General features: G+C 50.9%; 1 protein-coding gene across 4 annotated transcripts in view; it reads left to right on the forward strand.

Annotated features, from left to right (window-relative positions):
• Positions 1–4,267: 4,267 nt before the first annotated feature.
• Positions 4,268–13,748, forward strand: part of SoxN (SRY-box transcription factor soxNeuro) — a 111,770-nt gene continuing 102,289 nt past the window's right edge. For 3 of the 4 annotated variants that reach the window (XR_012999688.1, XR_012999687.1, XM_031980097.2), the window contains exon 1: positions 4,268–7,024. Coding sequence is in view for 2 of the 4 variants with exons in the window: in XM_031980097.2 (XP_031835957.1) it covers positions 5,652–7,024 (1,373 nt within the window). In the remaining 2 variants the exon portion in view is untranslated. Of the gene's footprint in view, positions 7,025–9,292; positions 12,834–13,748 lie in introns of those variants that run through there. The other variant, XM_076372076.1, reaches the window with a different exon arrangement.

Here is a 13,748-nt window from a genome sequence, read left to right on the forward strand (position 1 = left end):
TTTTATACTCTCTCTCTCTCCCTCTCTCTTTCTCCTTATTTTCTCGGTGACGACCAATCAATCCACTTATTCCGCGCGGTTTATGTGCCACTTGTGGCGTGTCGCGAACCTACCGTTCCCGCACGGCAACGGCACCGAAAACCAGGCCGGAATCGCTTTGATCGCGCAACATTGACCACTTTCCAGTCCCGAGGTTTTGTGACGCGATCAACGTCCACCCTATCCCCTTATTCAACGCGATAATTTTCGCGAAATTCGTGCAGAACCTCCCATTATCACTGTTAATCGATTGTCGCCCCGCGAAATGAGCCTGTCCGCAACGTTTCACCGACGCTTTGACCGTTCCCGCCTATTAGTATTCTTTCCACGGTTCGCTGGGATTATCGTTCTCGATCTATAGCGTATCTATGAATGATTGACGCGATTATTACTTTCGATATGCTAAGAAATTCCGAAGCATGCTCGCGTGGCATTGATTCTTGCGAGGTTATCTGCTCTTCTTATCGATATCCCACCGGTAAACCGTGTGAAAGGGTGGTTGTCCTTAGAGAACTACTTTCTATAGATGAGGATCAACCGAATATGCTTAGTAATTAACCTCTCGCCTTCTGATTGATTTCCCGACCATGATCGATACAACTGCTTCGTCATTAATACTTTATTGGAAAAAGCAGAAAAAGCAGTATAATCATTGATAACCGATGAATAATATTTCGTTTGAACCCAAAAGGGTTGAGTGATATTTATTAAACTCTGCTTAACATCTTTACCACAAGTTTGACGCGTTGCTGTAGAACAAAGCGTTAAGCGATCTTGACATTGTCAAACTCCTGACGCAGCTGAATTTAACATTCCGAAGTCGGTGCCGGAGACATTTAGGAAAGTTTTAAAAATAGCATTTTAAGAATAGCAATAAACGGACGGAGCTCACATAAAAAGGCCATAACCATTTCGCTTCGTAAAATAAGCCAGAGAATGAATAGGTCGATAATGAGCAACGTGGAAATCTGGGAAATTATACGGGTTAATGATATACCGGTATTTTAGTTTAGGTATATTCTCTTCCGGCCCGTTTTAAGAGCAGGTACCCCGCATGAGTGCCGGATGGCAATCGATGCGCAAACAAAAGGTTTTCTTACCTACGGACACGTCGGGACGCAGGCCAGTGCAATTAGCAATACACTCCACATGGGCTCGGTAAGCAGGTGTCCATTTCCGACTACATACTCGGATAATCATTTCGACCGTCCCTAATGTTCGATGGCAAACAAGCCTGATCCTCTTGTAAAGTTTTTTTAATATTCGCAACCGATTGCTTGTGGATTTCAGATTTATCGCGTATTCTTGCTAATCGGCGTTCCCTCGATCGAGATTACTTCCTAGAGACGACTCATTACGACGATCAGGCGAGAGATCAAGCAAAGGATTGAGTCAACCCAGACCTTGCACCACACGCTTATCGACCAGATAATCTTATCGAAGCGGCCTTGTCCGTTTATCGAACGAACGGCCACTCGACCGTGCATAATTGCAACCAGCTACTGAAGTGGAATTCCGTGTATCAATACTTCGAATACCAGAAACACGCTCGATGATCGAGAGTACAGGGTCTAAGTTCACGATTAACGAAGGTACACCTGCCTCTCGAATTACGCGGCAGCGTTGCAAACGATAGATTGCGACACTATTTACACGATCGTTTTTACACGCAATCGCAATTCGCGCGATGCGAAATTAGTAACACGAATAAAATATTCTATTGTTTTCTAAAATGTCACTATTACTTTTTCGTCAATCTACTTGGAATGAATATATATTTCTAAAACTTATATCACCTCGTTCCAATATTTCATTTTCCCTCGTACAGACAAACTCTATCTAAGCTATTCTCATTTACGTAAATCCAGATGTAGATAATATCGTAGATCCATGTCGCGAAGCTTCCCGAGTAAATAATAGCATCCATGACTTAGTTTCCTCTTCGTACGTACACCAGATCCGTTATCGTTCAAGGATGACCCATCGTTTTGTTACGCACAGTACAACAAGCAATGTACCCGCAAAAAAAAACTGAAGAATTCATCAGTGAGTCAATGAAACGTCACGTGTTCTAAGAAGCACCACGAGCCTCGCGGGACAATTCCGTCGCGAGCAGGGTCGCTATCAAGAAGGGTGGCTGGTCCAAGGAGAAAGAAAAGGAAAAGGGAAAAGAGGGACTGGCATTCGGAAGCGAACGTCGACGAGGCGGTTCGAATGGGATTCCAATCCGGCCGCCGTTACTTTCATTGTCGCTGACGCACGAGGCACGGGGTTGCGCTACGATTATCTATGACGCATTCTTCCATTATGCGTTCCGCTCTTTTCCTCTCCCTTTCTCTGGCCGCGGTGACTCTCTCCCTCGCTCTTCCTCTTTCACATACACACACACACATTCTGTCTTTCTCTCTCTTTCTCTCTCTCTCTCTCTCTCTCTCTTGCTCTCTCTCGGCGTGAGCCGCGGCAACAGGTCCTACGCAGGAACCCGCTTAAACGGAGTCGCATCGGCCGATAGAGGTTCTTTCAGGAACGGCCTGGTGAGCCTCTTTGTGGATTTCACGAACGAGAGACGAGGAGAAGAGGGCCGAACGAACGGGAGAATGAATGGCGGAGGAAAAAAGGAGAGAGAACGAGGAAGAGGGAGGAGACGGGGGCTAGGAGAAAATGGGTCAAGTCGACCGGATATAATGGGAGATTTGAATACGACGAAGCGCGACACGAGCTAATGCTCCCGCAACCCCGGTAAATTAACTCGGGAGTTTGCTCTCGGCCGAGAAAAGCCTCTCTTCCGCGAGAAGAATCATCGGGAGGATGGCCAATCTCTCGTTCACCGATGACTGTGAATGGAAGAGTGTCAGGTAGTACTTCTGCCGCGAAATTCGGGCGTTCGCGGAGCTAATCGTCTAAATCTAGACGTTCTATGTGCTCCGCCTGCTTCCCCGTGCGCTATCAACGTAGCGAATTGCTGCTTTTATTAACATTGCACATTTAAACTTGACCTAGAGCGTTTCAAGCATTGTATATACACAAAGGATGTATAATAGGGTGGTGTACCGCGTTCGTGGCAACACTTCCCCCCCAAACGGTTGCGTTAGAATAAACGATGATTCAACGCGGCGGCGCACGTGTATCCGGATCAATTGCCAAAGCTCACCCGCGGCGTAAGGGAAAAAAACGCAATCTAGAAAGAAAGAGCGATACCGGGGAGAAATGCGATAAGATATAAATGCCTGCGCAGTTAGTATGACTCGGCCGCGCGTTCCGCGCCGAAGGAATCTCCGGTGTTTGCTCCACAAACGGTCCCGGTGTATCCGATCGCAAACATTCGCGATTCACCCCTTCAGCCTGCCATAAACAGCCCCAATTCCCCGGTAAATCGATGCGCGCAGAATCGATCGCGGTCCAATCCGGTCCGCGATCCTCGGAAGACAATCGTCGAGCCATCGTCCCCCGAATCGTCTCGCGAGAGGCAACAGCTCGCCCCCGAAACCACCCCCGGTTCGCCACGTTGGACCGCGCGCGAGAGATTCGAAGGTCACTGGACCCGCGCGAAAGGAGGATGCCTCGCGACACGATTCCCGCAGGATGAACGGAGAGGCCCGATCTCGCGGAGGAGGGTCAGGGGGTTGGAAAAAGGAAGGTGGCGAGGAGAACGCGTGGCAGCGCGGGGAGAAGGACGCGAGGAGGGAGGATTCGCGGAGGAGAGCCATGGTCCAGGTTCCGCGGAGCTGAAGGGGGTTGCTCGAGGATGACTAGGGGGAGGAGGGCAGGGATGAAGAAGAACGCGTGGACGAAACACTGGCGACCCAGAGGAGCGGACGGAGAGGAGAGCATCGGCATGGACACACGCTCGAAGCCGGAGGGAAGCGTATCCCGTGGGCGAAAGAGAGAGTCGCGGGAGAGAAAACGTTAGCTCCGGAGGGAGATGGAACAGCGCGCGCGAAGTAGGGGTGGGAGAGGGGTGAAAGCGTCGCCGCGAGAGGTCGTCGGGGTTGTTGGCGGTGACGTCACGGCGTAATGGCGCCGCCTTCGGTGGCGGATAGAGCCGCGCGATTGGTCGAGAGAAATGATGGCAGGCTTGCGTGCCAATCGATTGCCGTTGGTAGGCTCGGGTCTGGTCTGTTGGCCGGTTAGGTATGGTCGCTGCCGGCGTACGATGGTAGGGTGTTAGGTGTGGTGGGGCACGGCGAGCCACGGAGCGAGCGAAACAGAGAGAGGGGGGCCAGCCGCCTCGGCAGGAAGTGAGCCCCGAGAGTGGGACCCCAAGGCGAAATCCACAAATGCTCAGACGGTTTCGTTCTTTCGTCGAGAGTGGATGTAGTTGTCGCTTGTTCCACTTCTTCTCTTTCTTCTTCTTCTTCCTCGTCTTCTGCACGCTCGTTCTCGCACGGCGTATCGACACGAGGACCACGGGGACGGATGAAGGAGCGCGCGCGGCAACGGACCGACACGCGCTGACCGGGCCCCGAACACGCGTGGTGTGTTGTACCATTCAGCGCGACGACCAGACGTCGAACGGATCGTTCCGTCGTCATTGACAAAGTGACACACGTTCGCCGGGATCCAGGATCGACCGACAGTTACGGGGATTCGGTTGTTCAACGAATTCGCTTACGGTTTCGGAGCAGTGATACACGTCGGACAGCATATACATATTCGTCGTGGGTGTCTCTCGAGGTTTACTCGGGCTCGAAAAATCGCGGGGATCGTGGTCGGTATCGTCGAATCGTCGCGATCCGATTCGTCGAGCGTATCGCTAGCCTGCAGCCAGTCACGAGCCGTGTCGTCGGGACTCCGAAAGAGAGACGATAGAGGGAGCGAGAGACAGAGAGAGAGAGAGAGAGAGAGAGAGGGAGAGAGCGAGAGAAAGAGAGAGAGAGAGAGAACGCGCAGCGTGCTAGCAGGGGAAGAAAGTGACAGTGTGTCGTCAGTTCTCGTTCGGACACTGCAGCGTGGATCGTGCGACCAGCCGGGACCGTGTTGATATCGTGTACACACGATGATTAGAGACAACTGAGAGGGAGCGAGAGAAACTTTACACTCACGGTGACTTCTCGTGATTACCAACAGCCGAAGGACAGAGAAACGGAGTAACAGGATCCAGGAATGCGCGGATTCGTAGATCGTAAAATGTGCGGTGTGCTCGGTTGACTGTCGTATTCGATAACACGTTTGCTTGGTGACGATTGTGCGACGGGATTTGTTACACGGTGACTCTGCCTGCCGAATTCCCCCGAGAACCAGAGCCGAGACGGAAACGCAGGGACGTTTGTTTTCGTGTGAGAAACAGTGATCGTTGGTGTGCAGTCGCAGTCATTTCAACAAGTGGTGCTGATTCGGAGTACCCCTGACTCGGGACAACACGTACAGACTTATCCTACCGGAGAGCGTATGATCGAGGGACGATCAAAACCGCTACACATGTCACAATCCCGAAGAAGGTCCATTGGAGCGGTGGCCGTATAGTCTTCGCCGCTGCACAGTGAGCGTGGTGTAGCACGGTGTCGGACGTTCGACCGGTACATCCCGGCCGAAGAAGCGGTTCGCCCGTTTTGTTCTTAACGTCGACCGGTCCCTGTAAAAGCACCAAGCTGTACGGGCACCGGGAAGAAGACATGCTCACGATGGAGTCGGACCTGAAGGGTGGCAGTTTACACGCTCAAATGCCACCGCACCCTCATCAGGGTGTTTCTCCGATGGGTCATCATACAGGGGTCTCGCCGTACGGTAGCCTGGGTTCGATAGTGCACAGCCCGGCGCTGTCCGGCAGCCCGCCGAGCGCCGGAGGCCTGGGACTCGGTCTCCAGCATCATCATCAAACATCCCAGCATCACTACGCTTCGATGCAGGCCGCGCAACAGCAGCAACAACAGCAGCAGCAGCAAAGCATGCACTCATTGGCGCAACAAGGTGGCGGGCAACAGCAGCAACAGCACCATCCCCATCAGCAGCAACAGCAGCAAGCCCAGCCCCAGCAACATCACCAAGCGCCGAATAACAACAACAACACCAGTAAGAACAACAACATAGATCGGGTGAAGAGGCCGATGAACGCGTTCATGGTGTGGTCCCGGGGACAGCGGCGCAAGATGGCGCAGGAGAACCCGAAGATGCATAACTCCGAGATTTCGAAGCGGCTCGGCGCCGAGTGGAAGTTGCTCAGCGAGACGGAGAAGCGACCCTTCATCGACGAGGCGAAACGATTGAGAGCAGTACATATGAAGGAGCATCCGGATTACAAGTACAGGCCGCGACGCAAGACAAAAACGCTGTTGAAGAAGGACAAGTTCCCGTTGGGCAGCGGTGTGCCCGGGGTTGGAGGTATGCTGGGCGTCGATCAGAGACAAGTCGGGACGACCGGTGGTCCCCAACAGGCGCAGCTCTCCCGTGACGTTTATCAGATGCCCAATGGATACATGCCGAATGGATACATGATGCACGATCCGACGGCGGCGTACCAACAGCACGTCGCTTACGGAAGTCACATGGGCGGCGCGGCCGCCGCGGCCGCTGCGTCCGCCGCCGGCTACCCCAGGTACGACATGGGACACCACATGGGCGGCGGCAGCCCGAGCCCCATCAACAGCTACATGAACGGTTACGGTGGATACGGCAGCACCACTGTGCCCGGCGGATCGCCATCCCCCTATCACCAAGCGCAGCCCGGATCTCAGATGTCCAGTCACAGTCCGAGCGGTAGCAGTATAAAATCTGAGCCGACGAGTCCGGCGAGCGGCGGGATACACACGCCGACGCCCACGGGAGCATCGTCAACGGCCGGGGCCGGTGGCCAAGTCGTGAAGCGAGAATACATGGGCCAGCAGCAGACGCAGCAGTCACAGGGCGACCTTAGACAGATGATCTCGATGTATCTGCCGCAGGGTGTCGATCAGGGGGTCGTGCAACACGGAGCCGGCGTCTACTCGCCAGGGCCGTCGCCGGACCCGCTCGCACAGCATCATTCCGCCATTCCGCCTCTAACTCACATGTAAGCTGATTTATCATGCATCTATTACTACTCTACCCCTGTTGTATTTTTTTTTTGCCTGACCCCGGGCGTAGACACTTAAGACACCGGTCGGTTGATCTTGCTCGATCAGGAAGTTCTAGTTCTTTTGCTACCGGTGATCGTTGTATAGTTTCGATGTTGGGACGATTTAGAGAGTGGATTTTTGATTATTTCGCGATGTTTAGAAAATAGCTTCCTTGGAACACAGTTGCTTCGATGAGTATTAATTTTCTGAAGATAGATGTTTTGAGTCTTTCTAGAATTAAGATCCAACGATTCGCAATTGGGGGTTCTTTAATCTTGAAATGGCAATAGTGTCTTGATGTAGCAGAATTTTGTTGTAGAGATGGTTGTTTAAGGAGAAATTGAAGAACTTTGACGCAGTGAGATCGTCGAGCAAGATCTCGATCGGTGCATCCCCTGCCTTTAGCTTCTAAGGGTAGGATAAACCTTGGTCACACGATATATCCGTCCTCGATCCATGTGATTTTACGTTTGTAAGTGATCGATAGTAGATTAGTTGCTAGACTGAGCCGGTTTATCCTTCCCGTTCGCGGAGCAGCTTGCGTGCGCGCTCGATCACGGATCAAGCTTGTATAGATACGCTCGAGCGTGCACTTCTAGCCGCGCGAACGATCCCGAGAAGATCGAGGTCTCGATCCTCGGGATCGCTCGCGCCTCACGCACCACCCCGAAACAAACTCATAACGCTTTTCTATTTTTTTTACCCGCGAGTACGTCGCGCTCACTTTGCATACTAACACCGTCGCGACGACATTTCCACTTCTGGACCCTATGATTAATCCTGAGTACGTGTAACAATTAGCACCGACACCCCTAATAGACCCTATTATCGTAGCTTGATCTGCTCTGCGACGTTGCGTTCAGCAGACTGTTATGTAATTAACGAGATCATGCGAGAGCCAATGGCCACCACCCTTGGGCCGAACACTCGATCGAGCAAAACGCATGAGCCAGTTAGCCACCGTGGAACGGTTTTAGCTTCCGACCCTATCCTTAACTCAACACCCTAGAAAGACTAAGGGTCGCTACTTTCGCATCATTTACCAAAGGTCGAGACTATTTCCCCAGCGTGGAACGATCAAAACTAGAAACTGTTCATTGTCGTTTAGCGGAGTTATTACAAGGGACTGTAATCTATGATTCCAAGATTGATTTTGAAGAGTTCTCGATACAGTAGAGATATTATTACCTTTATCTTTAGCTTCGAAAACAAGTGATCGTGCGGCTTGACGTCAAGGCTTAGTCTTCCTAAGGTAAATTCCCATCGATCGGTAGAAGCTTGCAACTCGTAGACACTCGATCCCCGTGTTTCCTCTCGTAATTGGCTGGAAACGAGCGGATCCTTTCCCCGGGAAAGGGCGTAGCCGCCGTTCCCCCCGTAATTCTCCGCCACGGAACGGTTGGAAGGTTGTTCGATTTTCAAAGCGCAGAGAGAAGTCCACGGAAACGTTATCCCGGCGTAGAATCCGTCGCGCGCGAACGACATCCCCGACGAGAATTTACGGCGAACGGCGCTGTCCGACGACGACGGCCGAGCGACGCGCGGATGCGAACGGAAACTTGGTCTGACGTGGCGAGCACGATGCAAAGCGACAGCTTTGTTTGCTACTCGTGCTCCCTTGTGTATACCTCTGTTTTCTCTTTTCACGGCGCGCGTGTTCGTTCCTCGCCCGATCGGAACCGGCTTCCACCGAACTCTTCTTCGATTCCACGACGGACACGCGTCTCGGATCTGTTCTCCTTCCCCCTTCGTTTCCGGTTCCGCGAGCCGATCAGTCCACCCGCCGCGGTTCTACACTCAGGGTCCAGAACGTAGGGAATTTCGAGCGATTTAAACTCAAAATGTCCGGCAGCCCGCGAGGGCCGACGATCAATTTTGAGCTTAAACGTCGAGAGCGTAGGCTGAGTCAACAGAAGCTCGTCGCCGGTTTACTTTCTCCCCGTTGTTTTCGCGTTCTGAATCGTTTGCCAACGTTTCTTCTCGTCCCGGACCGAAGAATCCTCTCGGCATCCGACAGATCGATCGAAAGCCGCGCGAGGGAAAGCCCGGGGCCGAACGCTTTCTTCTGGCTCACCCTATCCGAGTGACGAAAAGCATTACAAAGATTCCCTCCCCCCGCCCACCACCACCACCACCCACCCACCCCAAGCCCAATAAAAATAAATACAACATAACCATGGATAAATCCCCTGAAACCTAACGCAAAAACAATAACCTCGTAGGATAGCTTAGAGTGACACACAAGCTTGGGCGGACCGCTGTACATGCGTGGGAGGACTCCCGCGGTACACAGAGAACAGAGACAGTGAGAGGGCGAAATAAAGAAAGAAAAAAAATGATAATGAGCACGACGGAGAGAAACGGAGCGAGCGAGAGAGAGAGCTTGCGAAATCGAGCGGGCTCGGAGACGTGGGGGTCGAGGCGGGACCGCGAACGGTTCCTCGCAGCCTCGGGAAAATTTCACGGACGAGGAGCGGAGAGAAAAAATATTACTAGGTGAGACAGTTTCTCTCGTCGAGGACCAGACGCCATTTTTCCCACATGCCGGAGGAGCCGAGGATGTAGAGTGAGAACGAAAGAATTGTAGGGAAACCAATCGATCAGGTATATATATATATACATGTATATATACACGTAAGGACGAAGAAAAGGGACCGCGAGACTACGACGAAGTATCCAAATTTTCCCGTGAGAAGCGTGTGTAGCCCGTAGAAGTGAGTTCCGGTTCCAATATTCTCTTGGCCGAAAGTAGAGGAGAGGAAATAAACGAGAATAAGAAAAAAAAAAAAGAAACAAACGCGCGCCAGGAGTTTCCGCTCGTTCCCGAAGCTTGCGTCGAATCGACGCCGCACACGGACCCCCACGTTTTCCCAGGGTTTCGTTCTCGTTCCCGCGAGGGAAAGCACGCGAGACGCGTTCCTTTAACGGCGGGCGAGAAAATTCGGGAGAGGAGACGCGCCACTCGCGAACTAGTGATCCGCGGGTCGACGAGCCGCGTTCTCCCTCGCAACCCCCCGCGACTGTCCGGATCGTCGCGCGATCCGTGCTATAAAGGATCGACGAGAACCGTTGTCGCTCGTTCGACGAATCCTCGCCGATCCTTCTCTTGACGAGCACCTGCAGTGGAATCTCCGTTATTCGGATCATTATTTCTCGCGGCTTAGAAGTCGATACGAAGTCTTCGTTGGTCCCGGTAATTTATAATCGACGGAATCTCGCGAGAATCGCGAGCGAAGAAACTTCTTCGGGAGATCTTCACGATGTACCAATTAAATCGGACTATAATCGAGGTTCTGCTGCACTGCGTGTGATATAATGTACGAACTCCCGCGTGTGCGTGCTCGTTTTCGTGTCGAAAGAAGTGCGGAACATTTAGTGTGAATGTGCGAGAGGTAGATAGATAGAGCGAGAGTAAGAGAGTAAGATAGAGAGAGAGAGAGAGAGAGAGAAAAGGAGAGTAGGAGAACGCGAAATGATAAAACCTTACTGTGATAAACGAACGCTGCAGCACGCAGCACGCGTGTAAGAATGAAATATCCAGGGTATAGCCGTGGGGGAGAGTTAGAGGATGGTTGACAGTAAGCGTAGAGGGACTGCAGGAAAGAAAGGCGGTAGAAGATAGTATCGGATGCGAGGTATTCGTAGAGAAGGGCTAGACGTGTCGCGGCTTCGCGCGGTTTTTATATGTATACGTGTGTGTGTATATACGTGTAAATATATACGTGTACATGTAGAAACGCATAAGGAGAAAAGTGAGAGACAACACGTGTATTATATTTTCCGCGTTTAGCAATATTCCTTTTTTCTCTCTGACCGGTTGGAGAATACGGTGACGTCTCGTTCGACGTCCGTCGGTGTCCAATCGGCGCGCGGCTACTGTTGTCGCGCTACGCCGCTGTATATCGTTCCAATTAGCAAGCGAAATACGGAATAACAAAATGGGAAAAAAAATAGAAAGGAACGAGTCGCGAGAGAGAGAGAGAGAGAGAGAGAGAGAGTGAGAGAGAGTGAGAGAGATCGAATGAGTGAGTCCGATTGTTTGCGCGCGTGTCGTGTATGCGCAAGGGAAAGACACGTTCGACAGATTTTCGAGAAACGAACGAACGATAACTGCAGTTGTGCGTGTACGCGTAGATTACGAGAGAACATAGACGGGAGGAAAGAAACACGGTCAAAATGAAAAAAAAAAGATATATATATATATATATATATAAATATATACATACGAACAGTATTCACCGCGCGTATCTTTCACGCGGAAAAAGATGACGGTCCCGCGAACGTAACACCGCGTGCATGTTTCACGGATGAAGCGATGGCGTTCGCGTGGATAAATGCTGCGTGCGATCGTATGCATAAACGAGGAAAAGCTCGTGTCGATTGGTCGTTGATCGTCGCCTCTTGTTCCGCTCGGCCGCTTTTTCTACGCAAGGAACAGGAGCCCTGTCGAACCGCTGACAGTGCGAGGAGAAAGATCGGAATTGGTACGAAATGTCCGCGCGACCAACAACCCGAGGCATGTTATTCATTAATTATTTAATATTTACGTTTATTATTACAACACCGACGCTAAAAATATGATTTATTCTTAATTATATTATAATTCTTATTGATATTATTAACTTCGTTTTCCTTCTTCTTCTTTTTTTTTTTTTTTATTATTCTTATCGTCGACATCGTCTTCATTAATATTATTGTAATTATTATAATTGTTGCGGTTATCGTTGTCCCCTCTGCGTACCCGATACGTTCAGCCGCACCCTCTGTGTTTTTTTCTTCTGTTTTTCGTTCGCTACCGTCGAATTCCGTATCGTCTCGGTGGCGAACGCGTCCGTAACGCGACTTCGAATCGCGCGACACGTTCGTTCGAGGGTCGATTAATCGCGACCGATCTGCGACCAGCGGTGGACGATTGATTCGGAACTTCTATTCGAAGATAGTGCGAAGAGTAGCGTGGTTCGAGACTCGTTCGTTTGTTGAAAACTTGTTGAAACCCGAAATTCCTGCGCCGATCGCGCGGAATCCGCTCGCTGCGACGCGATCACTCTGAGATTCTCGATCGACACGCGGCAAGAAACTGTAGATTCTCGTTTCATTTATTTTTCTATACGTTTACCGGAAGTTTCATCGATTCCATCGAATTATGGAGACAAGTTAGATCGTAGTTTATCAATTGAATCGGCGATTTTTAATATCGACTATTAAGAATAGCAAACGATCAACGGTGAACAGATTAATATTCGAGTAAAATTTCCCGACGACACTCCGAAGAAGATTGAAACACTTTGCAAATATTACCACCAGGATCGAAGTTTCTTGTTCGACGTCGAGTCTCGAGAACGGTTAAAAGCGGCGTTCAGCCGTCGATCGAGAGTCTTCAGGACCGCGTGCACATTGCGTCGCAGCGTGAAGGATATCACGAAGAGTATTCGCGCAGGAAACGAAATGAAACCACTTGAAATAATAACCGACCAATCGTCCGCCGTTCCCGTACGAGACGCATGTCTTCTCGCGCATACGAGCACGCAACAGAGTGAGTACGAGCGAGTGAGAAAGAAAGAAAAAAGAAAGATGCGAGTGAAGGCGAGCGAAACAATCGAAGTAGCTCTTTGTACAAAACAATCAGATAATCCGTAACCCGTGGAGTTTATAAGTCGCAAGCTCTGTAAGTTGTACATACGTTCGCTACGGCAAACGAAGCGTCGTGGCAATTACGAATATATATATATACATATATATATATATGTATATGAATTAAGAGCAGTCCAAGTGTGTTCATTCTTTAATTCGTCACCTTTCACACATCGTTTAAACGAACAAATCCGAACGAAAAGAAACCGTGCGGGGAAACAAAGGTAAATCGAAGCTACACAAAGAAGAAGTGTGATTTTCTCCGTGTTCTCTGTGTGTACCATGCATGCGATCTTCTAACAAGTCTACCCCTTCAAATTCTCTCTTCTTTCTACCGTGACTTCCGGGCGGAATAAGATTCTCAAACGGGAATCCCTTCGAAAGATCGATCTTCCAACCGATCCGTGACGCGCGACGGAGAACCCTTTAGCTCTACCCCGTCTCTTTCTCGTTGGCTGGCCGCGATAACTCGATTTATTAGATCCTTTTTCCAGAAGATTTCTCGGCGGAGGCGTTTCCCCGTGTTTATGGTGCCTTAAAGTCAGCCGCGAGATATATTATCAGCGCGGAAACGTCGACGATAGGGCCGCCGCGGACGAGACAACCGCGAAGAAGGCATCAAACCCGCGGCGAAACGGTCCGGGGTCCCGGATTTCTGTTCGCGCCGGTATCCTTTTCCCCGTTCGCCGCTTGAATAGAGGCTCCTCGCCTTTTTTCCCGTCGTTTTGTCTCGTCTGCGCGCGTTTTTTTCACCCCTTCTACCCGCCCATTTATTTTTCACGTGTTTTTTCCTTCCCCCTACTCCTCCTCCGCCTCCACCGCCTCCTGCTACTCCTACTCTTTCGTTTGTTTGTTGTTTGTTGCTTTTTTCCTGTTTGTTTTTACGCCCGGCCGTCGCGTCGCGTCGCGCCGCGCCGCACCGCGTCGCGTCGCGTATCCGCGCGCAACGAAATGTCCCAATAAATATAACGGCCGGGGCATGGACGAGCGGAGACATTAATTCGTGCCAATAAATATTCCCATCGTTCCGGCACATAAACCTGGCGT

Source organism: Nomia melanderi, chromosome 1 (assembly GCF_051020985.1).
Source record: "Nomia melanderi isolate GNS246 chromosome 1, iyNomMela1, whole genome shotgun sequence".
Classification (NCBI taxonomy): Eukaryota; Metazoa; Arthropoda; class Insecta; order Hymenoptera; family Halictidae; genus Nomia; species Nomia melanderi.